Source organism: Staurois parvus, unplaced genomic scaffold, assembly GCF_062004578.1.
Source record: "Staurois parvus isolate SC_StPar_1 unplaced genomic scaffold, SC_StPar_1.0 ptg001033l, whole genome shotgun sequence".
NCBI classification, from domain to species: domain Eukaryota; kingdom Metazoa; phylum Chordata; class Amphibia; order Anura; family Ranidae; genus Staurois; species Staurois parvus.
Genome location: NW_028318829.1, coordinates 134,214 through 160,115, shown reverse-complemented (window position 1 = coordinate 160,115; position 25,902 = coordinate 134,214). Strand labels below are relative to the sequence as shown.

Here is a 25,902-nt window from a genome sequence, read left to right as displayed (position 1 = left end):
ATATGTAAGTTATGCATTTGGCAAGCGGTTAACCAGATCAAGGATTCTGGCTGGCCAGGAAAGTGGGGGGACAAGGGTGCCCCCCCACCCCCCAATCCATACCAGGCCACATGTTCTCAACACCGTCCTGGCAAAGCGCCTTCTCTCCATGCTGATGAGAAGGACCTCTTCCCAACACCTTGGCCAATGGTTGTGGGGTTATGGGGGTGGGGGGGGGGTTATCAGAATGTTGTAACCTAGAAATAAAGACACCCCAACATTTGACAAGTCCTTTATTAAAGATACAAATCCCCAAGAAATGTCTCTGGTAGACTATCCATGGACAATCACGATGACCGACTAATCTGATGAACCCGGCGCACATGACCGATCCCAATGGTACTGCTCAGCGAATGAGAGCTCCTCCAGGGTGCAGACGATGACCATCTGCCCTCCCTGTCAGGGACCTCCATGACTCTGTAGAAGGATGCTCTCCAACTGTCCCGTCATGGCTCAGTCCTGGTCAGTGTCCCGGGATTGGACTTGGAGGACAGATGAAAAGGGGACTTCCTACTTATGGAAGAATATGGGCAAAAAAACCAACTTCCCTGAGCCCCAATTGTTCAGTGGGGATCTGGGGGCAGAAAAGGGACTGTTTCATCACATTCGGGTGCAGGCGGAGTAATCCCCTCACCGCTGCTGCGCCAATTAAATTAAAGTCCCAGTCCTGCTTTGGTGGAATGATAGAGGAGTGGCCGGGACTTCAGCTTCACTGGCAGCAGCCGCGGTGAGGGGATAACTCCGCCTACATCTGAATGCACAATTTTCTGCAGGGCAAGTCCATGTCATTAGTGCAGCTGGGACATTCAGGACTGGTCATGGACTGGACAAGAGCCATCTGCTCTCAGGCTAGGAAGGTCTATGCTATCTGCAAATGGCGGCACACAGAAAACATGTATACAGCACGGACTTCATCAGGACAGTCTGAAGAGCCGGCCTCTGAAGTCAATGTGGAGAGTCCAAGTCCCCATCATTCCTGGAATTTGGCTTCCTTGTTCCAGAAATCTCCTCCCCACTCAGATAATCTTCCATTTAAGAGGTTGTCCGCTTCCAGCGGGAGGACGGGGACTCTGGACTTCCAGCGAGAGGACGGAGACTCTGGACTTCCAGCGAGAGGACGGGGACTCTGGACTTCCAGCGGGAGGACGGGGACTCTGGACTTCCAGCGGGAGGACGGAGACTCTGGACTTCCAGCGGGAGAACGGAGACTCTGGACTTCCGTAAGGGAATCCGGTGAGACGATTGGTGAATAGAAGCGCGCATGCGCACAGAAATGCACGATCACGCACGGTGAAGATTGACACAAGACGGACTATTTAAAAGGTGCCTCTGCCTGTGCTGAGTGCTGACTGGTCTTCAGCTGTTCCCCGTGTCCTGCTTGTTCCTGTGTGATTTCCTTGTTGCTGACCCGGCTTGTTCCTGACCTGACTCTGATTCCTCTCCTGATACTGGTTCCTGACTTTGGCTTGCTTATGATTTGGTACCTCACTGTCCGCCCGTTGATGACCCCGGCTATTCCTATGACACTGCTCCTGTCTCCCATCCCAGCTTCATGCCTTGCTCTGGTGCACACCTGGTGACCTACCATACCAGCATATCACTAGTGTTCCTGAATCGGAGGTTCATCTTCCAAAGTCTCCAACTGAGAGAGCTGCAAACAACATCTGACACTCTTGTCCCACTGGTCCCTAGACACCCTCTGTTCCACCTCCAGTGGGGTCAGGGCTAGTGACACAAGTGAGGCCGACCTCATTTCAGTCTCCAATCAGATACGTGACAACTTCCAGCGAGAGGATGGAGACTCTGGACTTCCAGCGAGAGGACAGAGATTCTGGACTTCCAGTGGAAACTCTGGTTCCAGCGAGAGGATGGAGACTCTGGCCTTCCAGCGAGAGGATGGAGACTCTGGCCTTCCAGCGAGAGGATGGAGACTCTGGCCTTCCAGCGAGAGGATGGAGACTCTGGCCTTCCAGCGAGAGGATGGAGACTCTGGCCTTCCAGCGAGAGGATGGAGACTCTGGCCTTCCAGCGAGAGGATGGAGACTCTGGCCTATCAGCGGGAGGATGGAGACTCTGGCCTATCAGCGGGAGGATGGAGACTCTGGCCTATCAGCGGGAGGATGGAGACTCTGGCCTATCAGCGGGAGGATGGAGACTCTGGCCTATCAGCGGGAGGATGGAGACTCTGGACTTCCAGCGAGAGGACGGAGACTGTCAGGAATGGACTTGCCAATAGTGGTGGGACTCGCCTGCCTTGTGGGCTGCAGTACCAGGGCTGGCCAGCGGGTGCTCTCAACAACCAGAGGTTCACTTCGGCAATTAGCCATCACCTGGGGCTGATTGCAGGAGGTGTATTTAAGGGATGGCCTGACCTGCAGTCTGTGCCTTGGTGTGTGTTTTTCTATGGGCCCTGTATCTTGTATCCTGTATTCCTGTTCCTGTTCCTGTTTCTGCCTGACTTGTTGCCGACCCTGCCTGATCCTGACCTCTGCTGACTTCTCCTGTTTTGATCCCTGGCTTGTGACCCTGACTACTCTCCGCCTGACCCCCTGTACCTACCTGCCCGATAGTTATTGACCCAGCCTGCCTGACGACGTTGTGCTCTATATGTGTATGTACCTGTGTATCTGTATCAGTTTAGGTTTGGGTTTGTTTCACCTTGTTGTATGTATTTGTGTTAGCTTGGGGTTTGTTGTATGTATTTGTGTTAGCTTGGGGTTTGTTGTATGTATTTGTGTTAGCTTGGGGTTTGGTGCACTGCGTTTATGTTTGTATTGTTAGTCTTAATAAATTATATTGTTTATACCATACCTGAAGCCTGCGTTTCCCTGCGTCAGTCCACAAACATCTCTGGTCAAACCTGCATCCCTGACATTACACCAAGGCCATCCTGACCAGAAGTGGCTGCACAGGGAAGCCATCTTGGCTTGTTGCTGGGAAGGATGGATCTTGATGAGGTTGTGTATTTGGTGCTGCTGGTTTTTGATGACAGGGAGTATGCTTATCAGGCTCTGAAGGAGTATCCCCGGGATCAACTACTAGAATGTATACGGATCGCTCATGTTCTAGTAGATCAGGGCACAGAGTTCTCTGAGGTGCAGCCATTGATTGAGGTTTGTGCTGAGTTGGCTTCATCTGGTTCCCCCGAATGCAGGGATGAATTTTTGCCGCCATTTAGTGCCGACCAGGTAGAGTCCCTGGTGTGGTTATTAGAGGATGATGTGGGTTACTTTCTGGAGCGTTATTCCACATGTTCACCACAGACACTAAGAGATTGTATAAACGCAGTGCAGTCATTGGTCAGACAGGCTTTGTGTAAGCTCAGCTTTGTTCAACCCATACTGCAGACATGGTCAGACTTGTTGCACCCAGCCTCAGTCAGCTTGCAACGTCATTCCTCTGCTCAAGGCACTCTTCCTGCATCCCCGACAGCACCCCCAGTGACGGCCCAGTATACTCTGCTAACTACCACATACCAGTCCTCTGCTCCCACTCGCTGCACCTATCCTTTCTTTAACCCTGTAAAGAAGTCCTCTGTAGCAACTGCTCCCTCCTCTGTTCCATCCTCCAGCTCTTCTCTGTCCTCAGCTGCTCCATCCGTTTACAAACCTGCGCTTACTTACAGTACTCCGGTAACTAAAACCAGGAAAAGGTGAAAATTCTTTCCAACCAATACCATCCTGCCAGTATCCAAACCGGTCAGCCTGCCATCTGAGAACCTGCCTTCCGTGGTGCAGCCTGGTGCCTTGGCGCCCACAATTCAGCCTGATGTCTCTACCCAGCCTGATGTCTCTACCCAGCCTGATGTCTCTACCCAGCCTGATGTCTCTACCCAGCATGATGTCTCTACCCAGCATGATCTCTCTACCCAGCCCGAAGTGCCTCCGTCCGGTGCCCAGCCCGAAGTGCCTCCGTCCGGTGCCCAGCCCGAAGTGCCTCCGTCCGGTGCCCAGCCCGAAGTGCCTCCGTCCGGTGCCCAGCCCGAAGTGCCTCCGTCCGGTGCCCAGCCCGAAGTGCCTCCGTCCGGTGCCCAGCCCGAAGTGCCTCCGTCCGGTGCCCAGCCCGAAGTGCCTCCGTCCGGTGCCCAGCCCGAAGTGCCTGTCTTTGATATCCCGCCAGTCACCGGACCCGGGTGGTGGAACATTTTGCCCAGCTAGGACTGTTTGGAGCATCCTGAGGCCACTCCTTGAGTGGGGGGGTACTGTCAGGAATGGACTTGCCAATAGTGGTGGCACTCACCTGCCTTGTGGGCTGCAGTACCAGGGCTGGCCAGCGGGTGCTCTCAACAACCAGAGGTTCACTTCGGCAATTAGCCATCACCTGGGGCTGATTGCAGGAGGTGTATTTAAGGGATGGCCAGACCTGCAGTCTGTGCCTTGGTGTGTGTTTTTCCATGGGCCCCTGTACCTTGTAACCTGCATTCCTGTTCCTGCCTGACTTGTTGCCGACCCGGCCTGATCCTGACCTCTGCTGACTTCTCCTGTTTGATCCCTGGCTTGTGACCCTGACTACTCTCCGCCTGCTCCTCCTGTACCTACCTGCCCGATAGTTATCGACCCGGCCTGCCTGACTACGTTGTGCTCTATATGTGTATGTACCTGTGTATCTGTATCAGTTTAAGTTTGGGTTTGTTTCACCTTGTTGTATGTATTTGTGTTAGCTTGGGGTTTGGTGTATGTATTTGTGTTAGCTTGGGGTTTGTTGTATGTATTTGTGTTAGCTTGGGGTTTGTTGTATGTATTTGTGTTAGCTTGGGGTTTGGTGTATGTATTTGTGTTAGCTTGGGGTTTGGTGTATGTATTTGTGTTAGCTTGGGGTTTGTTGTATGTATTTGTGTTAGCTTGGGGTTTGTTGTATGTATTTGTGTTAGCTTGGGGTTTGTTGTATGTATTTGTGTTAGCTTGGGGTTTGTTGTATGTATTTGTGTTAGCTTGGGGTTTGTTGTATGTATTTGTGTTAGCTTGGGGTTTGTTGTATGTATTTGTGTTAGCTTGGGGTTTGTTGTATGTATTTGTGTTAGCTTGGGGTTTGTTGTATGTATTTGTGTTAGCTTGGGGTTTGTTGTATGTATTTGTGTTAGCTTGGGGTTTGTTGTATGTATTTGTGTTAGCTTGGGGTTTGGTGCACTGCGTTTGTATTTGTATTGTTAGTCTTTAATAAAGCGTCTTATTTATACCATATCTGAAGCCTGCGGTTCCCTGTGTCAGTCCACACATCTCTGGTCACACCCGCATCCCTGACAGAGACTCTGGCCTTCCAGCGAGAGGCCTTCCAGCGGGAGAAGCTGAGCTCATCAACCATCACATTGTATTTATCCTCCTCCTTAAAGGGTAACTCCACATTTTTGGTGTCATTTTCTGTAAAATGCAATATTGCCGCCTGGAGGCGCTCTGTACACAGATAGTATATGGACCGCCCCCAGGTATGCCACTTCCTGCTGTGTGATTGGCTCACTGGTTTTCCTAGAAGTCTGCACTAAGATACAAGTCAGATTTTTGGCATCCCCTGCAATATAAATGTCATTTTTGGTGAGATACTCCCCCTAGGAAATGTCTAAAGGGATGCAGACCCCGCCGCTTTCCTCAGAGCCCTGGATCACCGGGGGGGGGGGGTTATTATCAACAACAGCGGACTTACCCTTTAATGGGGGAGGAGTTTAGGACCAGTTGCTTGGGATCACTCAGCATTTTTTGTTATCTTTGTTTTTACCATGACAACCCCGGCTCTCATATGTGGTAAAGTCCGGCATTGGATTAATGATATGCCTGTTGAAGAACGACTCCCATTTTAAATGAATGCTCCGCCCCTAATTAAAATATATTCTCCCTACATTACCTAACCCTACATTGGCTTGGTAGATGCAGAGCAAAAAAAAAAGGCGTCCCTGGAAATTTTTTGGAAATGTTGGCAACTATGCCTGTGGAGGTTTGTCTGGAGGAGGATCCTTTTCCTCCCTCACTGGAGAGTGTCTCTGGGCAGTGGACAGATGTCCTTAGACATTGGGAGTAGGACTTGATCTAGGATTCCAGCGGTCCTTGGACACTGTGAGTAGGACCTGATCTAGGATTCCAGCTGTCCTTGGACACTGTGAGTAGGACCTGATCTAGGATTCCAGCTGTCCTTGGACATTGGGAGTAGGACCTGATCTAGGATTCCAGCTGTCCTTGGACACTGTGAGTAGGACCTGATCTAGGATTCCAGCTGTCCTTGGACATTGGGAGTAGGACCTGATCTAGGATTCCAGCTGTCTATCGACACTGTGAGTAGGACCTGATCTAGGATACCAAATGTCCTTGGACACTGTAAGACCTGATCTGGGATTCCAGCTGTCCTTGGACACTGTAAGACCTGATCTGGGATTCCAGCTGTCCTTGGACACTGAGTAGGACCTGATCTGGGATTCCAGCTGTCCTTGGACACTGTAAGACCTGATCTGGGATTCCAGCTGTCCTTGGACACTGTGAGTAGGACCTGATCTGGGATTCCAGCTCTCCTTGGACACTGTAAGTAGGACCTGATCTGGGATTCCAGCTGTCCTTGGACACTGTGAGTAGGACCTTATCTGGGATTCCAGCTGTCCTTGGACACTGTGAGTAGGACCTGATCTGGGATTCCAGCTGTCCTTGGACACTGTGAGTAGGACCTGATATGGGATTCCAGCTGTCCTTGGACACTGTGAGTAGGACCTGATCTGGGATTCCAGCTGTCCTTGGACACTGTAAGACCTGATCTGGGATTCCAGCTGTCCTTGGACACTGTAAGACCTGATCTGGGATTTCAGCTCTCCTTGGACACTGAGTAGGACCTGATCTAGGATTCCAGCTGTCCTTGGACACTGTGAGTAGGACCTGATCTGGGATTCCAGCTGTCCTTGGACACTGTGAGTAGGACCTGATCTGGGATTCCAGCTGTCCTTGGACACTGTGAGTAGAACCTGATCTGGGATGCCAGCTGTCCTTGGACTCTGTGAGTAGGACCTGATCTAGGATTCCAGCTTTCCTTGGACATTCTGAGTAGGACCTGGTCTAGGATTCCAGCTGTCCTTGGACACTGTGAGTAGGACCTGATCTAGGATTCCAGCTGTCCTTGGACATTCTGAGTAGGACCTGGTCTAGGATTCCAGCTGTCCTTGGACACTGTGAGTAGGACCTGATCTAGGATTCCAGCTGTCCTTGGACATTCTGAGTAGGACCTGATTTAGGATTTCAGTTGTCCTTGGACACTGTGAGTAGGACCTGATCTAGGATTCCAGCTGTCCTTGGACACTGTGAAACTAAATTAAACAAATTTCATTACAAATGCATAAAAATAAAATTAGTAACCTAATGAATCGATCTGAAATGAAGCGACTTTTTTCGTTCTGCACATGGAGTCCTTCCAGTCTCAGTATGGAGTCAGGTCGTCAGCTATGTTCAGCAGCAGACAGGTGCAGAGTGAGGATCAAGTTCAAGGTCAGGGACAGGCAGACGTCGGTAATGGCAGTTGTCTGGTGCAGGGTGAGGATCAAGTTCAAGGTCAGGGACAGGCAGACGTCGGTAACGGCAGTTGACTAGTGCAGGGTGAGGATCAAGTTCAAGGTCAGGGACAGGCAGACGTCGGTAACGGCAGTTGACTAGTGCAGGGTGAGGATCAAGTTCAAGGTCAGGGACAGGCAGAAGTCGGTAATGGCAGTTGACTGGTGCATGACCTCCTGAAAAGTGGTTAATTAAATCCCATGAGAAGTAATATTCACTACAAATATTCAATGCAATGTTGTATTTATTGGGTCACATGGATCATAGAAGGTTGACATTCACATGGTGGACGTGGTGCAATCATAGTAAAATCAAGGAATTAGAATGAAAGAACCGCTCGGCGTCTTCAAACACGGCTGTGTGGGCAGGAATTGGCCCATATGAGGCAATGGAGTTTCCTTTCTGTATTCAGCAGCAATAAAGTTCCATATATAACATCCTAGTGATGAAAGGTTCTTCTTGGGCTGATCCTTCATGAAACACACAATGTAGCTGGAGGACCTCCTAGGGATCAATCATGGAGAATGATGAATGCAGAGGAGACAAGAGATGGTCACTAGTCATTCACCTAGCCGGGTGCACATGCTCAGATAGCCATGTATAGCTCTCCTTTACCTTCTCATTGGCTGAGCCATCATGAATATGTAATAGATGTGAGACCTTCCTGGATAACCACCCCAATGAACAAACGTGACTAGTGACCACGGAATATCAGTGATACTGGAATATAGAAACGTGGATTACCATGGAGGAGATCAGAACAGATTCCTTCTCACGGGAAATGTGTAAAATCCCTCTATTGTGGATGGGGAGGTGAAGGTCCAGGATAGTATGTTTGGGAGGTCCGAAAGTCATGGAAGCATCACCATCCCATCATGGAATCCCCATCTAGGGGGTCCAGACATGGCTCTTATTAGAGGCTCAGTGCGCTTCCTCTAGGGGTGTATGAGACCTGCGTCCCGTATCACTGACCGTATACAACATAGTATATACTATATACCACCTAGAGCCCAAACATTTCCCTCACACTCGGGCTGCAGGCAGAACAACCAACGTTCCCGATTCCCATCTAAAGTCACTCAGCCAATCAGACTGTTACTGGCCACCGGAGGAAGTGAGCCGTGTCTCTGAAATCACCCAAAAGACTCCTTAGAACGGTTGCCTCGTCATATTCTAGATTGCCTCGTGCTCATCCAAGATGGAGCTGCATCTCATGCCTCTTCCCTCCTCGTGGATACCGCACCCTATGAAGACGCCGAGCGCGATGATGTCATTACGTTGACGCGTTTCATCCGCCAATCATCGCGGACTTCGTCAGAACTGGGAGGGGACAAGCCATCCGTTGCCTTATATAGTGCCTTAATTGCCCCTTTGTAAACCGCTTACGTCGCCCTCTTGTGTTGAAATGTCATCACTACATTGACATCAGAGTCCCATAGGAAGACATCATGAAGTGTTCATGGAGACAAGGCTGGTGATGTCATCACTACATTGACATCAGAGTCCCATAGGAAGACGTCATGAAGTGTTCATGGAGACAAGGCTGGTGATGTCATCACTACATTGACATCAGAGTCCCATAGGAAGACGTCATGAAGTGTTCATGGAGACAAGGCTGGTGATGTCATCACTACATTGACATCAGAGTCCCATAGGAAGACATCATGAAGTGTTCATGGAGACAAGGCTGGTGATGTCATTTGGGGTTATAAATGGCTTTATATGTCATTACGTGTTCCTGCATGGCGACCACTTCCTGTCATCTCACATATATATTCTGATTATTAGAGCCAAATTTACCCCCTGACTCCTCCCACATCCCCCTCACTCCTCCCACACACACCCTGACTCCTCCCACACCCCCTCACTCCTCCCACACACACCCCTGACTCCTCCCACAGATCTTACACTCCATAGACAGTAATATACGGAAACGTGCGGATGGTTCCCGATTGGTGGGCTATTACTTTGTGGAACGTTTCATCGAATGCTTCACGAAATATCGCCGTTTTTGTGGTGAAATTGGTCCCATAGGAATGAATGGCTGAATGTTCAACACTAGAGTGGGAGCTGAAGAATCCGGACATGATTTCTGAACTGCCATCACTCCCTCATTGCCCCGCCCACCTACACAAATCTTATATGAAAACGTTCAGCTGTCCCGGCTGCCACTAACAATGTCCACGGCTAAGCCATAGTCCTGATAGTTTTCACAATATGACCGTTTGTGTGCAACTCACCCCTCCCATTGACATTCATTGAAACTCCACTCTAGACACCTCAAATTTGAAGGGCAATTTCTAAACTGTGACTATGCCTTCATTTGTAATATTTCAGAGACATACTATGCATCAAAATGTAGGTCTGGGTCTTGTGATTCTCACAATATAAAGCTCTTCGCTGTCGGATTTATAATTTTTAAACTACAACTGTTTGAAGATGGCCAGTGAAGTGAGCAAGTTGGAGCAGTTTGTTTTTAACCGCTCTTCTCTGCCCTTGCTGTAGAGTGAGTTGCCGTAGGAACCCAGGTGTGTCAGCAGGCAGCAGAGTGACAAGCCACTCCCCCCAGTTACTCCGCCCACTCCAGTTGTAGACTACTGATGGAGGTAAGAACACTTCACACAATTTCCCCAGAAATTGGAGCTTTTCTAGTTATTATTATACAGGATTTATATGGCGGCAGAAGGTTTGCTCAGCGCTGTACATTATAGTGGGGACAGAACATGAGACAATACAGTAACAATACAATACACGGGGGGTGCGAGGGCCCTGATCCTGGGAGCTTACAGTCTAGGAGGGAGGGGCTGATCCTGGGAGTTTACAATCTAGGAGGGAGGGGCTGATCCTGGGAGCTTACAATCTAGGAGGGAGGGCCCTGCTCCTGGGAGTTTACAATCTAGGAGGGAGGGGCTGATCCTGGGAGCTTACAATCTAGGATGGAGGGGCTGATCCTGGGAGCTTACAATCTAGGAGGGAGGGGCTGATCCTGGGAGCTTACAATCTAGGAGGGGGGGGGAGTGGTACAGGAGGAAGTGGCTGTGGGGGATGGAGTGGTAGGAGGAGTGGAGGAGATCGGCTCTTAGGTGAGGGCGGGTCAGGCTTCCCTGAAGAGATGGGTTTTCAGGGAGCGCCTAAAGGTGAGGAGGGAAGGTGACAGTCTGATGGATTGGGGTAGCAAGTTCCAGAGAATGGGGGAAGTCCTGGAGAAGTCCTGCAGTCGGGCGTGGGTGGAGGAGACCAGGGAGCTGGAGTGTAGGAGGTCCTGTGAGGAGCGAAGGGCACGGGTTGGGTGATATTTGGGTGTCAGGTCGGTGAGGTAGTTTGGGGCGGCGCTGTGAATGGCTTTGTACAGAGAATGTGATATACTTGTGCAGGATAACAATTCCAGGAACAACAGTTTGGCCCCCGGGAAACGAACAGATTTGTAACTCTAGAAGTGAAAAAGCAGCGTGATGATAAACAGGCCCATCATGGCAACTACATAGACTAAAACATATACACGCTAGACTCCGACACGGCTGTCAAACACATACTCCGGGTATTTCCTATGTAGATCCTTTCACATGGACATTCAATCATGGAGATCGCTGACAGTAAGAATTGGGGAACATTTGAGGGAATAGAAGTGAAAAGGAGAGGGAATCCCCCGGCCCAGCATTGTAGGGATGTCCACATGGGGAGAACTGATGGAAGGAAAGGGATGTTTCCTGCTGAATATCTCTGCAAGTCGCGGTGACTTTGTATTCCTCCAACAAGAACCATATTGGATTGATGCTCTCGGCACTCTATTGCCACAAGGCCTCAATGCAGAACTTAACTTTAGTTTTCTTGAATGAAGTGAGGAGTGAGAATGTATTGGATTCAGTGTGTCCACAATACTACCTGACAATACGGGAATATACTCCGTCTGAACACCATGCTGAGTAATTCGGATTAATTGGCCCATTTCCCTAATGTTCTCCTACAATCCTATGTCTTCCTATGGGACTCTGATGTCAATGTAGTGATGACATTTCAACACAAGAGGGCGACGTAAGCGGTTTACAAAGAACATATATGTGAGATGACAGGAGGTGGTCGCCATGCAGGAACACGTAATAACATATAAAGCCATTTATAGCCCCAAATGACATCACCAGCCTTGTCTCTATGAACACTTCATGACGTCTTCCTATGGGACTCTGATGTCAATGTAGTGATGACATCACCAGCCTTGTCTCTATGAACACTTCATGACGTCTTCCTATGGGACTCTGATGTCAATGTAGTGATGACATTTCAACACAAGAGGGCGACGTAAGCGGTTTACAAAGGGGCAATTAAGGCACTATATAAGGCAATGGATGGCTTGTCCCCTCCCAGTTCTGACGAAGTCTGCGATGATTGGCGGATGAAACGCGTCAACGTAATGACGTCATCACGCTCGGCGTCTTCATAGGGTGCGGTATCCACGAGGAGGGAAGAGGCATGAGATGCAGCTCCATCTTGGATGAGCACGAGGCAATCTAGAATATGACGAGGCAACCGTTCTAAGGAGTCTTTTGGGTGATTTCAGAGACACGGCTCACTTCCTCCGGTGGCCAGTAACAGTCTGATTGGCTGAGTGACTTTAGATGGGAATCGGGAACGTTGGTTGTTCTGCCTGCAGCCCGAGTGTGAGGGAAATGTTTGGGCTCTAGGTGGTATATAGTATATACTATGTTGTATACGGTCAGTGATACGGGACGCAGGTCTCATACACCCCTATAGGAAGCGCACTGAGCCTCTAATAAGAGCCATGTCTGGACCCCCTAGATGGGGATTCCATGATGGGATGGTGATGCCTCCATGACTTTCGGACCTCCCAAACATACTATCCTGGACCTTCACCTCCCTGTCCACAATAGAGGGATTTTACACATTTCCCGTGAGAAGGAATCTGTTCTGATCCCTCCATGGTAATCCACGTTTCTATATTCCAGTATCACTGATATTCCGTGGTCACTAGTCACGTTTGTTCATTGGGGTGGTTATCCAGGAAGGTCTCACATCTATTACATATTCATGATGGCTCAGCCAATGAGAAGGTAAAGGAGAGCTATACATGGCTATCTGAGCATGTGCACCCGGCTAGGTGAATGACTAGTGACCATCTCTTGTCTCCTCTGCATTCATCATTCTCCATGATTGATCCCTAGGAGGTCCTCCAGCTACATTGTGTGTTTCATGAAGGATCAGCCCAAGAAGAACCTTTCTTCACTAGGATGTTATATATGGAACTTTATTGCTGCTGAATACAGAAAGGAAACTCCATTGCCTCATATGGACCAATTCCTGCCCACACAGCCGTGTTTGAAGATGCCGAGCGGTTCTTTCATTCTAATTCCTTGATTTTACTATGATTGCACCACGTCCACCATGTGAATGTCAACCTTCTATGATCCATGTGACCCAATAAATACAACATTGCATTGAATTTTTGTAGTGAATATTACTTCTCATGGGATTTAAATAACCACTTTTCAGGAGGTCATGCAGCAGACAACTGCTGTTACTGACGTCTGCCTGTCCCTGACCTTGAACCTGATCCTCACCCTGCAACCAGTCAACTGCCGTTACCGACGTCTGCCTGTCCCTGACCTTGAACTTGATCCTCACCCTGCACCAGTCAACTGCCGTTACCGACGTCTGCCTGTCCCTGACCTTGAACCTGATCCTCACCCTGCACCAGTCAACTGCCGTTACCGACGTCTGCCTGTCCCTGACCTTGAACCTGATCCTCACCCTGCACCAGTCAGCTGCCGTTACCGACGTCTGCCTGTCCCTGACCTTGAACTTGATCCTCACCCTGCACCAGTCAGCTGCCGTTACCGACGTCTGCCTGTCCCTGATCTTGAACCTGATCCTCACCCTGCACCAGTCAGCTGCCGTTACCGACGTCTGCCTGTCCCTGACCTTGAACCTGATCCTCACCCTGCACCAGTCAGCTGCCGTTACCGACGTCTGCCTGTCCCTGACCTTGAACCTGATCCTCACCCTGCACCAGTCAACTGCCGTTACCGACGTCTGCCTGTCCCTGACCTTGAACCTGATCCTCACCCTGCACCAGTCAACTGCCATTACCGACGTCTGCCTGTCCCTGACCTTGAACCTGATCCTCACCCTGCACCAGTCAGCTGCCATTTTTTCTGTGTTCTAGTATTTAAGGCTTACAATCCACGTTAGTATTTAAGTGAGCCGGAGATATAATTAGATATGTTTATCGTATCAATTTGGATGGCATTCTGTTTCTTTAGAATTCGGTAACGTTCTGGCGGTGAGATACAAATTCAGGAAGTGGAATTGTGGTCAGGAATCCAAGCCGAGGTTGGTGACACAAGGGAGCAGCAGCCATAAGAGGCAGGGGTTCTCCAGGAGCGTTGTCAGGTGTAGCCGGGTCAGGAACAAGGTAAGAAGACTTTCAGGAACTAGGAATAGAGGAACCAGAGATGAAGACAATCCAGCACTGAGGCCAGGAAGACCCTGGGTGTATATAGGCCACCGGGTGCCAAGACCTGTGACCTCATGTATGTACTCATCTAGGCTCAGGTCCTGCACATGTGCTGCACGGGAACTGGAATGCGCACTTGCTGTACGAGATCCCTGATAGCCTCTCTCTGACTGCTATTACCAACATGGCCTCATTGTTGGCAGCCAATTGTTAAAGAGGCCCCAATCCAGCCAGGTAGAGGCAGTACCAGACACTGGGCTAGACTGGGCTAGACGTGTACTTAGGACATGTTGCCAATTGTTGCTGCCAATGGTAAAACAAGCCAAATGTGAGAACCAGAGTCAGGAAACACAAAGCAGGCACGGCACTAGAAAGTCAATCCAGAACACGATAAGAAGTTGCTCCACCCAAACTCTACAATGGGCCACCCAAATAGGAAGCTAGAGAAACCAGGATGCATGGCAAAGCCGGCTAACATGCGTTCATGCTTGGCCACACCACTGCCGAGTACAGGACTCCAGAGCCTATTAGAGAATGTTGATTTGGGCATGTAGGCCCTGAAGGGAACTCCTCAGTGCAGTAGAATCTGGAAGAGGAAGTCAACAAGCAGCAGAACCCAAGAACCATTCCAGAGAGGTTCAGAGGAGAGGAGCAGGTACCCTTTAGATTGAGGCATTGAGGGCTGAGTGCCACAGGTGAGTCCCTGACATCCTATTTGCTGATAGGACTTGCTGTGTTTTTCTTCTCTGTTCACACTTTAAAGGAGGTCAGGGATGATGGGAACCAGTTCTGTTTGTTCATCTGTTGTTTGACCTCCATGACGTGTTCTAATATTTCCTTCACACGAATAAAGTGACCACCAGACTTCACACCTTCGTGTAGAATGATGTCTCCTCTGAATCTGTCTCTGGTTCTCCTGCTGTTCTGCGGTGGGGCATCTTGTGAGGTTCTCCAGCACTTCACTGATGTACCCAGCTGCCAGAATTTCTTCTACCGGGGACAAGAGCCATTGGGGCTGTCCTCCAACGTCACCGCAAATATCTGCCAACGGCTAGGAGGGGATTATCATTATGCCACCCTATACCATCGCTTAGCTCGAGTACCTATCTACTCCGCATATATCTTGGCGGTCTCCACCACGTCCAGGCCTGATATCTCCTCAAGCAACTGGTATCTGGAGCCCATGGTAAGAATGGGGATATCATAAGCAGATTTGATGTATTGATGGGGGAGGGATGTCCACCTTGAGATGACTATGAATGTGGAATGTGATTAGAGTCAGGTGAAGGTTGTCTATAGACAATGACAGCTGGAGACCCATCTATCCTCATCATGACATCTACCAATACTTCTGGGACTTGTCCCCTCCCCACAGAGAGAGAATGTATTACTGAGAGACGGGAACTAACACTTGTCCTTCACAGAAATCTTCCAGCAGGATGGATATCTAATAAAAGAGAAGTCTGAGGTACAGAATGATGGGTGGGGGTGGAGTAGAGACCAGAGTCATCTGGATGGGGGCTTCAGGGAACTAGTAATAGTGGAACCTAATTGTGGAGTCATAATGGAGGTCTTCATGGAATGTAGTGATAGCTGAATACGACTGGAGGAGCCAAAGAAACCAGTAAGAGAGGAGGATTCTGGGAACAACAGTGATAACACGTGGAAGCGAGTATTACAAATGAAATGATGTAATGGCCTCTATTGTTCAATGTTTTCATCCAAGATTCACACATTTACCGAACTGAATCTCAGGTGAAGGTTGTGTGAATCCTGGATGAAGGTGGTGTGAGTCCTGGATGAAGGTTGTGTGAGTCCCGGGTGAAGGTTGTGTGAGTCCCGGGTGAAAGTTGTGTGAGTCCCGGGTGAAAGTTGTGTGCACCAGTGGTCAGTGAGCAGTATGTAGTGGCAGGGAGGTCAGTGAGCAGTATGTAGTGGCAGGGAGGTCAGTGAGCAGTATGTAGTGGCAGGGTGGTCAGTGAGCAGTATGTAGTGGCAGGGAGGTCAGTGAGCAGTATGTAGTGGCAGGGTGCTCAGTGAGCAGTATGTAGTGGCAGGGTGGCCAGTGAGCAGTATGTAGTGGCAGGGTGGTCAGTGAGCAGTATGTAGTGGCAGGGAGGTCAGTGAGCAGTATGTAGTGGCAGGGTGGTCAGTGAGCAGTATGTAGTGGCAGGGTGCTCAGTGATCAGTATGTAGTGGCAGGGTGGTCAGTGAGCAGTATGTAGTGGCAGGGAAGTCAGTGAGCAGTATGTGGCGGCAGGGAGGTCAGTGAGCAGTATGTGGCGGCAGGGAGGTCAGTGAGCAGTATGTAGTGGCAGGGTGCTCAGTGAGCAGTATGTAGTGGCAGGGTGGTCAGTGAGCAGTATGTGGCGGCAGGGAGGTCAGTGAGCAGTATGTAATGGCAGGGTGGTCAGTGAGCAGTATGTAGTGGCAGGGAGGTCAGTGAGCAGTATGTGGCGGCAGGGAGGTCAGTGAGCAGTATGTGGCGGCAGGGAGGTCAGTGAGCAGTATGTAGCGGCAGGGCGGTCAGTGAGCAGTATGTGGCGGCAGGGAGGTCAGTGAGCAGTATGTGGCGGCAGGGAGGTCAGTGAGCAGTATGTGGCGACAGGGTGGTCAGTGAGCAGTATGTGGCGGCAGGGTGGTCAGTGAGCAGTATGTGGCGGCAGGGAGGTCAGTGAGCAGTATGTGGCGGCAGGGTGGTCAGTGAGCAGTATGTGGCGGCAGGGTGGTCAGTGAGCAGTATGTGGCGGCAGGGTGGTCAGTGAGCAGTATGTGGCGGCAGGGAGGTCAGTGAGCAGTATGTGGCGGCAGGGTGGTCAGTGAGCAGTATGTGGCGGCAGGGTGGTCAGTGAGCAGTATGTGGCGGCAGGGTGGTCAGTGAGCAGTATGTAGCGGCAGGGAGGTCAGTGAGCAGTATGTAGCGGCAGGGAGGTCAGTGAGCAGTATGTAGCGGCAGGGAGGTCAGTGAGCAGTATGTAGCGGCAGGGTGGTCAGTGAGCAGTATGTGGCGGCAGGGTGGTCAGTGAGCAGTATGTAGTGGCAGGGAGGTCAGTGAGCAGTATGTGGCGGCAGGGAGGTCAGTGAGCAGTATGTAGTGGCAGGGAGGTCAGTGAGCAGTATGTAGTGGCAGGGAGGTCAGTGAGCAGTATGTGGCGGCAGGGAGGTCAGTGAGCAGTATGTGGCGGCAGGGAGGTCAGTGAGCAGTATGTAGTGGCAGGGAGGTCAGTGAGCAGTATGTAGTGGCAGGGAGGTCAGTGAGCAGTATGTGGCGGCAGGGAGGTCAGTGAGCAGTATGTGGCGGCAGGGAGGTCAGTGAGCAGTATGTGGCGGCAGGGAGGTCAATGAGCGGTATGTGGCGGCAGGGAGGTCAGTGAGCAGTATGTGGCGGCAGGGTGGTCAGTGAGCAGTATGTAGCGGCAGGGTGGTCAGTGAGCAGTATGTGGCGGCACGGAGGTCAGTGAGCGGTATGTAGCAGTGGGAGGGTCAGTCATGACTTTTCATTGTGTTATGACTCTTTGCATTTGTTGATATGTGAATAGAGGAAGTCACAAAGTGACGACTTATTGAAACAACGATTATCCTCAGTCCTGGAAGTAATATAAAGGGGGTGATTCTTCATCATTGATTGGTTGGTTGGATCCCATGTTTATTCTTCATTGTTGATTGATTGGATCCCATGATGTAACGGAACCGCCCCAGCCTGCGCTGAGTACTTCCGTTAGAATATCGCTTCCCTAAACACCGAACACTGACTTGAAGTAAACCAGGAGGTGACTCCTTTATTTGAACACGGACACAAGATATATACACTCGGGGGACAATCCCCCCTCCCTGCATAATGACACAGGGCGGGGCAATCCCCCCTCCCTGCATAATGACGCAGGGCGGGGCAATCCCCCCCGCATAATGATACAGGGCGGGGTAATCCCCCCTCCCTGCATAATGACATAGGGCGGGGCAATCCCCCCTGCATAATGACGCAGGGCGGGGCAATCCCCCCCGCATAATGACATAGGGCGGGGTAATCCCCCCTCCCTGCATAATGACACAGGGCGGGACAATCCCCCCTCCCTGCATAATGACACAGGGCGGGACAATCCCCCCTCCCTGCATAATGACACAGGGCGGGGCAATCCCCCCTCCCTGCATAATGACACAGGGCGGGACAATCCCCCCTCCCTGCATAATGACACAGGGCGGGACAATACCCCCTCCCTACATAATGACTCAGGGCGGGACAATCCCCCCTCCCTGCATAATGACACAGGGCGGGACAATACCCCCTCCCTACATAATGACACAGGGCAGGACAATCCACATCTAGCAACAAGAGACACATCAGCAGACACCCCCCACCAAGCCAATACACAAACACATACATCCCATAATAGTTTGCTCCCAAGCAAGACACACAATAGAACAATGGGATGCCACAACCCCCCACCAATATTAGGACAGATCACCCTGTACCCCTAACAGGCACAGGGGGACTTACACATAAGAGGGATATGGGGAGCTGAGACAGGGGTCTCCCCACCTCTCCAAAGGGGGCTGTGTTCCATGGGGTATCCAGGTGGTGACTGTAGTCGCTAGGAAGAGGCCAGCGGCACTCTGTCCTGTTGCCAGCACTTCTGCTGGGGACCCCACATCTGCTCCGGCTAACCGTAGGGGAGGGAGGCCGGCTTCCTCCACTCCCAGACTGGATCTGCTGCTGGGATGGCATTCCTCCGTCAAGGTCCCCCTGGTGCACAGATCCTGGCTTGGGAGGGAAAACAGTTTCCTCCACTCTGGCTGACTGTGGGGGAGGGAGGACAACAACCTCCTCTCCCTTCTCAACCTGGGCCTCTGAAACTACCACGCCATGTCCTGATTCCAGTTCTTCTGCGGGAGGTGTGCCGGCTGGTTCCTCCTCAGCAGAAAAGTCAATCAAATCCCCAGTCTCTGGAACTGGTGTCTGAGGATAGGGGTTCACCATCTCCTGTCCGTGGAACCCAGAAGATGTTACCAGTGCTGGGCGGAGGCCCTTTTGTCAGCACTTCAGGTTTGGGGACGGCAATCTCTGGAATTTCCACTGCCGATTCTTGGGCATGCTGCTGAACATGTCCTAGCAGTTGCCTGTATGCCCTTTCCAGATGCAATTCTTTCATCAGCAGGTATTCCAGATCTGGTTCAAGCTCCGAGACCCCTCTGAGACCGAACATAGCTTCTCTGTCTTCTCGCAGGTCCTCTAGGGTAGGTTCTCCTTCATCGCCAAACACAAAATGGTCTGTAAGGCTCTCCCACAGCAATCCAGGGCCACCAAAGTCCTATCCCTCCGGAGAGCACTCTGTTGTCACCCCTAATATTCCTGCTCTGCGTACCATTGCAGAGCCCGATATCTGTTGTCCAGCTCTATCTCCTACTGGACCAGCCTGTCCAACTCAGTCACCCATTGCTCCTGGGGTCGCTCTCCCAGGAATGGCATCCATAACTTCCGATGGTCCCCGGCCCGTTCCCCTGGGGTTGGATAGCACTTGTCCTTGTCCATACCAGCAGCCTGGAGGGCTCCTCTCCAAAGCATCTCCCAAATCCGCTGCCTGAGCTCCAGGTACTGATCCGCAGACACAGTCCTGGGGTATGGTGCAAGAACGATCCACAGCAGCTCCGGGAACTCTGATGCCAGGTCCATATCTCCACTGGGGTGACTGACGTCTCCTTTCCTGCTCTTGGATCCCGGAGGTGGTTTGGACGTGTTCACAGCTTGGAAGCAAAATCCCACCGCTGCCACCGATGTAACGGAACCGACCCCGACTGCACCAATGTAACGGAACCGACCCAGACTGCACCAATGTAACGGAACCGACCCAGACTGCACCAATGTAACGGAACCGACCCAGACTGCACCAATGTAACGGAACTGACCCAGACTGCACCAATGTAACGGAACCGGACCCAGACTGCACCAATGTAACGGAACTGACCCAGACTGCACCAATGTAACGGAACCGGACCCAGACTGCACCAATGTAACAGAACCGGACCGCGACTGCAACAATGTAACAGAACCGACCCAGACTGCTCCAATGTAACAGAACCGGACCCAGACTGCACCAATGTAACAGAACCGGACCCAGACTGCACCAATGTAACAGAACCGACCCAGACTGCTCCAATGTAACGGAACCGACCCCGTCTGCACCAATGTAACGGAACCGGACCCCGACTGCACCAATGTAACGGAACCGACCCCGTCTGCACCAATGTAACAGAACCGACCCAGACTGCACCAATGTAACGGAACCGGACCCCGACTGCACCAATGTAACGGAACCGACCCCGTCTGCACTAGGGTATTTCCGTTAGACTCCCGCTTCCCTGTCTGAACACAGATCCACTGACACCACCGCTGACCATACAGGACGAGACACACCAGACTTGAAGGATTCCATTAAATAGACGGCTTTATTTTAACATAGATACAAGATATATACACAGGGCGGGGCAATACACACCCAGACAGGAAACACATCAGCAGGCCGTCCCATTAGGGGGAAGGGCTTCCGGAAACACCCCCCACCAAGCCAATACACAAACACATACATCCCATAATAATTTGCTCCCAAACAAGACACATAATAGAACAATGGGATGCAGCCACATGGCAGTCAGGAAACACAATCCCACCGCTTGCCACCAATGTAACAGAACCGTCCCCAGACTGCACTTGGGTATGTCCGTTAGGATACCGCTTTGCCGTCCGAACACCGACCACTGACACCACCGCTGATCATACAGGACGAGACGACACCAATCTGTCTGAACACCGACCAATGACACCACCGCTGATCATACGAAACTAGACGACACCAATCTGTCCGAACACCGACCACTGACACCACCGCTGATCATACAGGACGAGACGACACCAATCTGTCTGAACACCGACCACTGACACCACCGCTGATCATACAGGACGAGACGACACCAATCTGTCTGAACACCGACCAATGACACCACCGCTGATCATACGAAACTAGACGACACCAATCTGTCCGAACACCGACCACTGACACCACCGCTGATCATACAGAACGAGACGACACCAATCTGTCTGAACACCGACCACTGACACCACCGCTGATCATACAGGACGAGACGACACCAATCTGTCTGAACACCGACCACTGACACCACCGCTGATCATACGAAACTAGACGACACCAATATTTGAAGTGAACCAGGAAATAGACTACTTTATTTTAGCACTGATACAAGATATATACACTCAATATAATGACACAGGGCGGGGCAATCTACCTTTAGCAACAAGAGACACACCAACAGACAGTCCCATCAGGAGGGAGGGCTGCCGAAAATACCCCCCACCAAGCCAATACACAAACACATACATCCCATAATAGTTTGCTACACACAATAGAACAATGGGATGCAACCACATGACACCAAACAATCCACAACCCTAACAGGCACAGGGGGACTTACACATAAAAGGGATATGGGGAGCTGAGACAGGGGTCTCCCCACCTCTCCAAAGTGAGCTGTGTTCCATGGGCCCCCCACCCAAAGTGAGCTGTGTTCCATGGGCCCCCCACCCAAAGTGAGCTGTGTTCCATGGGCCCCCCACCCAAAGTGAGCTGTGTTCCATGGGCCCCCCACCCAAAGTGAGCTGTGTTCCATGGGCCCCCCACCCAAAGTGAGCTGTGTTCCATAGGCCCCCCACCCAAAGTGAGCTGTGTTCCATGGGCCCCCCACCCAAAGTGACACCAGTCACACATGTTTATTCTCCATTGTTGATTGGTTGGTTGCATGCCATGTTTATTCTCCATTGTTGATTGGTTGGTTGGAGTCCATGTTTATTCTCCATCGTTGATTGGTTGGTTGGAGTCCATGTTTATTCTCCATCGTTGATTGGTTGGTTGGAGTCCATGTTTATTCTCCATCATTGATTGGTTGGTTGGAGTCCATGTTTATTCTCCATCGTTGATTGGTTGGTTGGAGTCCATGTTTATTCTTCATTGTTGATTGGTTGGTTGGAGTCCATGTTTATTCTCCATCATTGATTGGTTGGTTGGAGTCCATGTTTATTCTCCATCGTTGATTGGTTGGTTGGAGTCCATGTTTATTCTCCATCGTTGATCGGTTGGTTGGAGTCCATGTTTATTCTTCATTGTTGATTGGTTGGTTGGAGTCCATGTTTATTCTCCATCGTTGATTGGAGTCCATGTTTATTCTCCATTGTTGATTGGTTGGTTGGAGTCCATGTTTATTCTCCATTGTTGATTGGTTGGTTGGAGTCCATGTTTATTCTTCATTGTTGATTGGTTGGTTGGAGTCCATGTTTATTCTCCATTGTTGATTGGTTGGTTGGAGTCCATGTTTACTCTCCATTGTTGATTGGTTGGTTGGAGTCCATGTTTATTCTCCATCGTTGATTGGAGTCCATGTTTACTCTCCATTGTTGATTGGTTGGTTGGAGTCCATGTTTATTCTTCATTGTTGATTGGTTGGTTGGAGTCCATGTTTATTCTCCATCATTGATTGGAGTCCATGTTTATTCTCCATTGTTGATTGGTTGGTTGGAGTCCATGTTTACTCTCCATTGTTGATTGGTTGGTTGGAGTCCATGTTTACTCTCCATTGTTGATTGGTTGGTTGGAGTCCATGTTTATTCTCCATCGTTGATTGGAGTCCATGTTTACTCTCCATTGTTGATTGGTTGGTTGGAGTCCATGTTTATTCTTCATTGTTGATTGGTTGGTTGGAGTCCATGTTTATTCTCCATCATTGATTGGAGTCCATGTTTATTCTCCATTGTTGATTGGTTGGTTGGAGTCCATGTTAATTCTCCATTGTTGATTGGTTGGTTGGAGTCCATGTTTATTCTCCATTGTTGATTGGTTGGTTGGAGTCCATGTTTATTCTCCATCGTTGATTGGTTGGTTGGAGTCCATGTTTATTCTCCATCGTTGATTGGAGTCCATGTTTACTCTCCATTGTTGATTGGTTGGTTGGAGTCCATGTTTATTCTTCATTGTTGATTGGTTGGTTGGAGTCCATGTTTATTCTCCATCATTGATTGGAGTCCATGTTTATTCTCCATTGTTGATTGGTTGGTTGGAGTCCATGTTTATTCTCCATTGTTGATTGGTTGGTTGGAGTCCATGTTTACTCTCCATTGTTGATTGGTTGGTTGGAGTCCATGTTTATTCTCCATCGTTGATTGGAGTCCATGTTTACTCTCCATTGTTAATTGGTTGGTTGGAGTCCATGTTTATTCTTCATTGTTGATTGGTTGGTTGGAGTCCATGTTTATTCTCCATCATTGATTGGAGTCCATGTTTATTCTCCATTGTTGATTGGTTGGTTGGAGTCCATGTTTACTCTCCATTGTTGATTGGTTGGTTGGAGTCCATGTTTACTCTCCATTGTTGATTGGTTGGTTGGAGTCCATGTTTATTCTCCATCGTTGATTGGAGTCCATGTTTACTCTCCATTGTTGATTGGTTGGTTGGAGTCCATGTTTATTCTTCATTGTTGATTGGTTGGTTGGAGTCCATGTTTATTCTCCATCATTGATTGGAGTCCATGTTTATTCTCCATTGTTGATTGGTTGGTTGGAGTCCATGTTTATTCTCCATTGTTGATTGGTTGGTTGGAGTCCATGTTTATTCTCCATCGTTGATTGGTTGGTTGGAGTCCATGTTTATTCTCCATCGTTGATTGGAGTCCATGTTTACTCTCCATTGTTGATTGGTTGGTTGGAGTCCATGTTTATTCTTCATTGTTGATTGGTTGGTTGGAGTCCATGTTTATTCTCCATCATTGATTGGAGTCCATGTTTATTCTCCATTGTTGATTGGTTGGTTGGAGTCCATGTTAATTCTCCATTGTTGATTGGTTGGTTGGAGTCCATGTTTATTCTCCATTGTTGATTGGTTGGTTGGAGTCCATGTTTATTCTCCATCGTTGATTGGTTGGTTGGAGTCCATGTTTATTCTCCATCGTTGATTGGTTGGTTGGAGTCCATGTTTATTCTCCATTGTTGATTGGTTGGTTGGAGTCCATGTTTACTCTCCATTGTTGATTGGTTGGTTGGAGTCCATGTTTATTCTCCATCGTTGATTGGTTGGTTGGAGTCCATGTTTATTCTCCATTGTTGATTGGTTGGTTGGAGTCCATGTTTACTCTCCATTGTTGATTGGTTGGTTGGAGTCCATGTTTATTCTCCATCATTGATTGGTTGGTTGCATTTCTCAGTCTTCTTCTTCTTCTCCCCACAGTTGGCGGGAATCTCCCATAAGGACATGCTGCAGCCGTCAAATTCTGCGATGAGTATCAGCATGGAGGATGTCATAGATAGTCAGGCTGTGAACGATGATTACAGGAACTCTGGCCTCACCCGTGGACATGTCAATCCCAGCATGCACCACAGCTATAATTCCCAGCTCGCCACATTCACCTACACCAATATGGCGCCCCAAGAATCCACTTTTAATAGCGGGAGCTGGAATGTTTACGAGACCTTCCTACGAGACAAGATCCTGTCCACATGCAGCCAGACGCACATCCTCAGTGGCGTCACCATCTCCGGATCCAATCCGACCGAAGGAAAGTGGCTGCGGAATCGCGTCAATGTGCCGGACTTCTTCTGGAGTGCGTTTTGCTGCGTTCACGGAGACGGCACGAGGAGAGCGGAAGGACGACTGGGCCGTAATTCCAGTCCATATGATACGGTGACCAAAACCATTCCAGAACTGGAAGAGATTCTGAACAAAACCTACGGAGGATCCGTCATGCTGTTCAAAGATGGCTGCCAGTGATCCTTCCATGTGGCGAGGTCTGAGGGGGCGGGGTGTTCTCTATGATGTAACCCATCATACAATGTCCTGACTCCACCTATGAGGATCCCCTTTATGTTCTGTCATCATCTCTATTAAATTCCTTCCAAGCATCTCTTTATTCTTTGTTGGTGTTTCCTGTCCTCCAGCGTGGGACTCGAAGTCATGTGTTAAAGGGCCACTCCACCCAGAACCGATATACAGTTGCAAGAAAAAGTATGTGAACCCCTTGGGATTACGTGGAGTTTTGCATGAATTGGGCATAAAATGTGCTCTGAACATCATCTAAGTCACAACTATAGAAGAACACAGTCTGCTGAACATAATACTACACAAACATTAGATGTTGCCATGGTTTAATTGCACATAACATGTAAACATTCACAGTGCAGGGAGGAAAAAGTATGTGAGGCCCTAGCTTAATGACTTCTCCCAGAGCTGATTGGAGCCAGGAGTGAGCCAACCTTGACTCCAATCAGTGTGATGATATTGGATGTGTTGCTGACAGCTGTCCTGCCCTTAAAAAACACACACACCTGTTTTGGGTTTACTGGTTTCAAGAAGCACTGTCTGATGTGAACCATGCCTCGCAGAAAAGAGCTCTCAGAAGACCTACGATCGAGAATTGTTGACTTGCATGAAGCTGGAAAGGGTTACAAAAGTATCTCCTTGAGCCTTGATGTTCCTGTGTCCACGGTAAGACAGACTGTCTACAAATGGAGAAAGTTTAGCACTGTTGCTACTCTCCCTAGGCGTGGTCGTCCTGTAAAAATGACTGCAAGAGCACAGCGCAGAATGCTGCATGAGGTAAAGAAGAATCCCAGAGTGTCAGCTAAAGACCTACAGAAATCTCTGGCACATGCTAACATTTTTGTTGACACATCTACAATAAGGAAAACATGAAACAAGAATGGAGTACATGGGAGGACACCACGGAGGAAGCCATTGCTGTCCAAAAAGAAGATTGCAGCACATTTGAAGTTTGCAAAAGAGCACCTGGATGTTCCACAGCACTACTGGCAGAATATACTGAGGACAGATG

General features: G+C 49.7%; 1 protein-coding gene across 1 annotated transcript; it reads left to right on the top strand.

Annotated features, from left to right (window-relative positions):
- Window positions 1–14,897: 14,897 nt before the first annotated feature.
- On the top strand, window positions 14,898–24,973 carry LOC149441047 (endonuclease domain-containing 1 protein-like). Its single transcript, XM_089657838.1, has 2 exons — window positions 14,898–15,208; window positions 24,303–24,973. Exons 1-2 carry the CDS (start codon window positions 14,906–14,908, stop codon window positions 24,840–24,842), a joined length of 843 nt encoding a protein of 280 aa, XP_089513964.1. The 5' UTR covers window positions 14,898–14,905; the 3' UTR covers window positions 24,843–24,973.
- The last annotated feature ends 929 nt before the right edge of the window (window positions 24,974–25,902 follow it).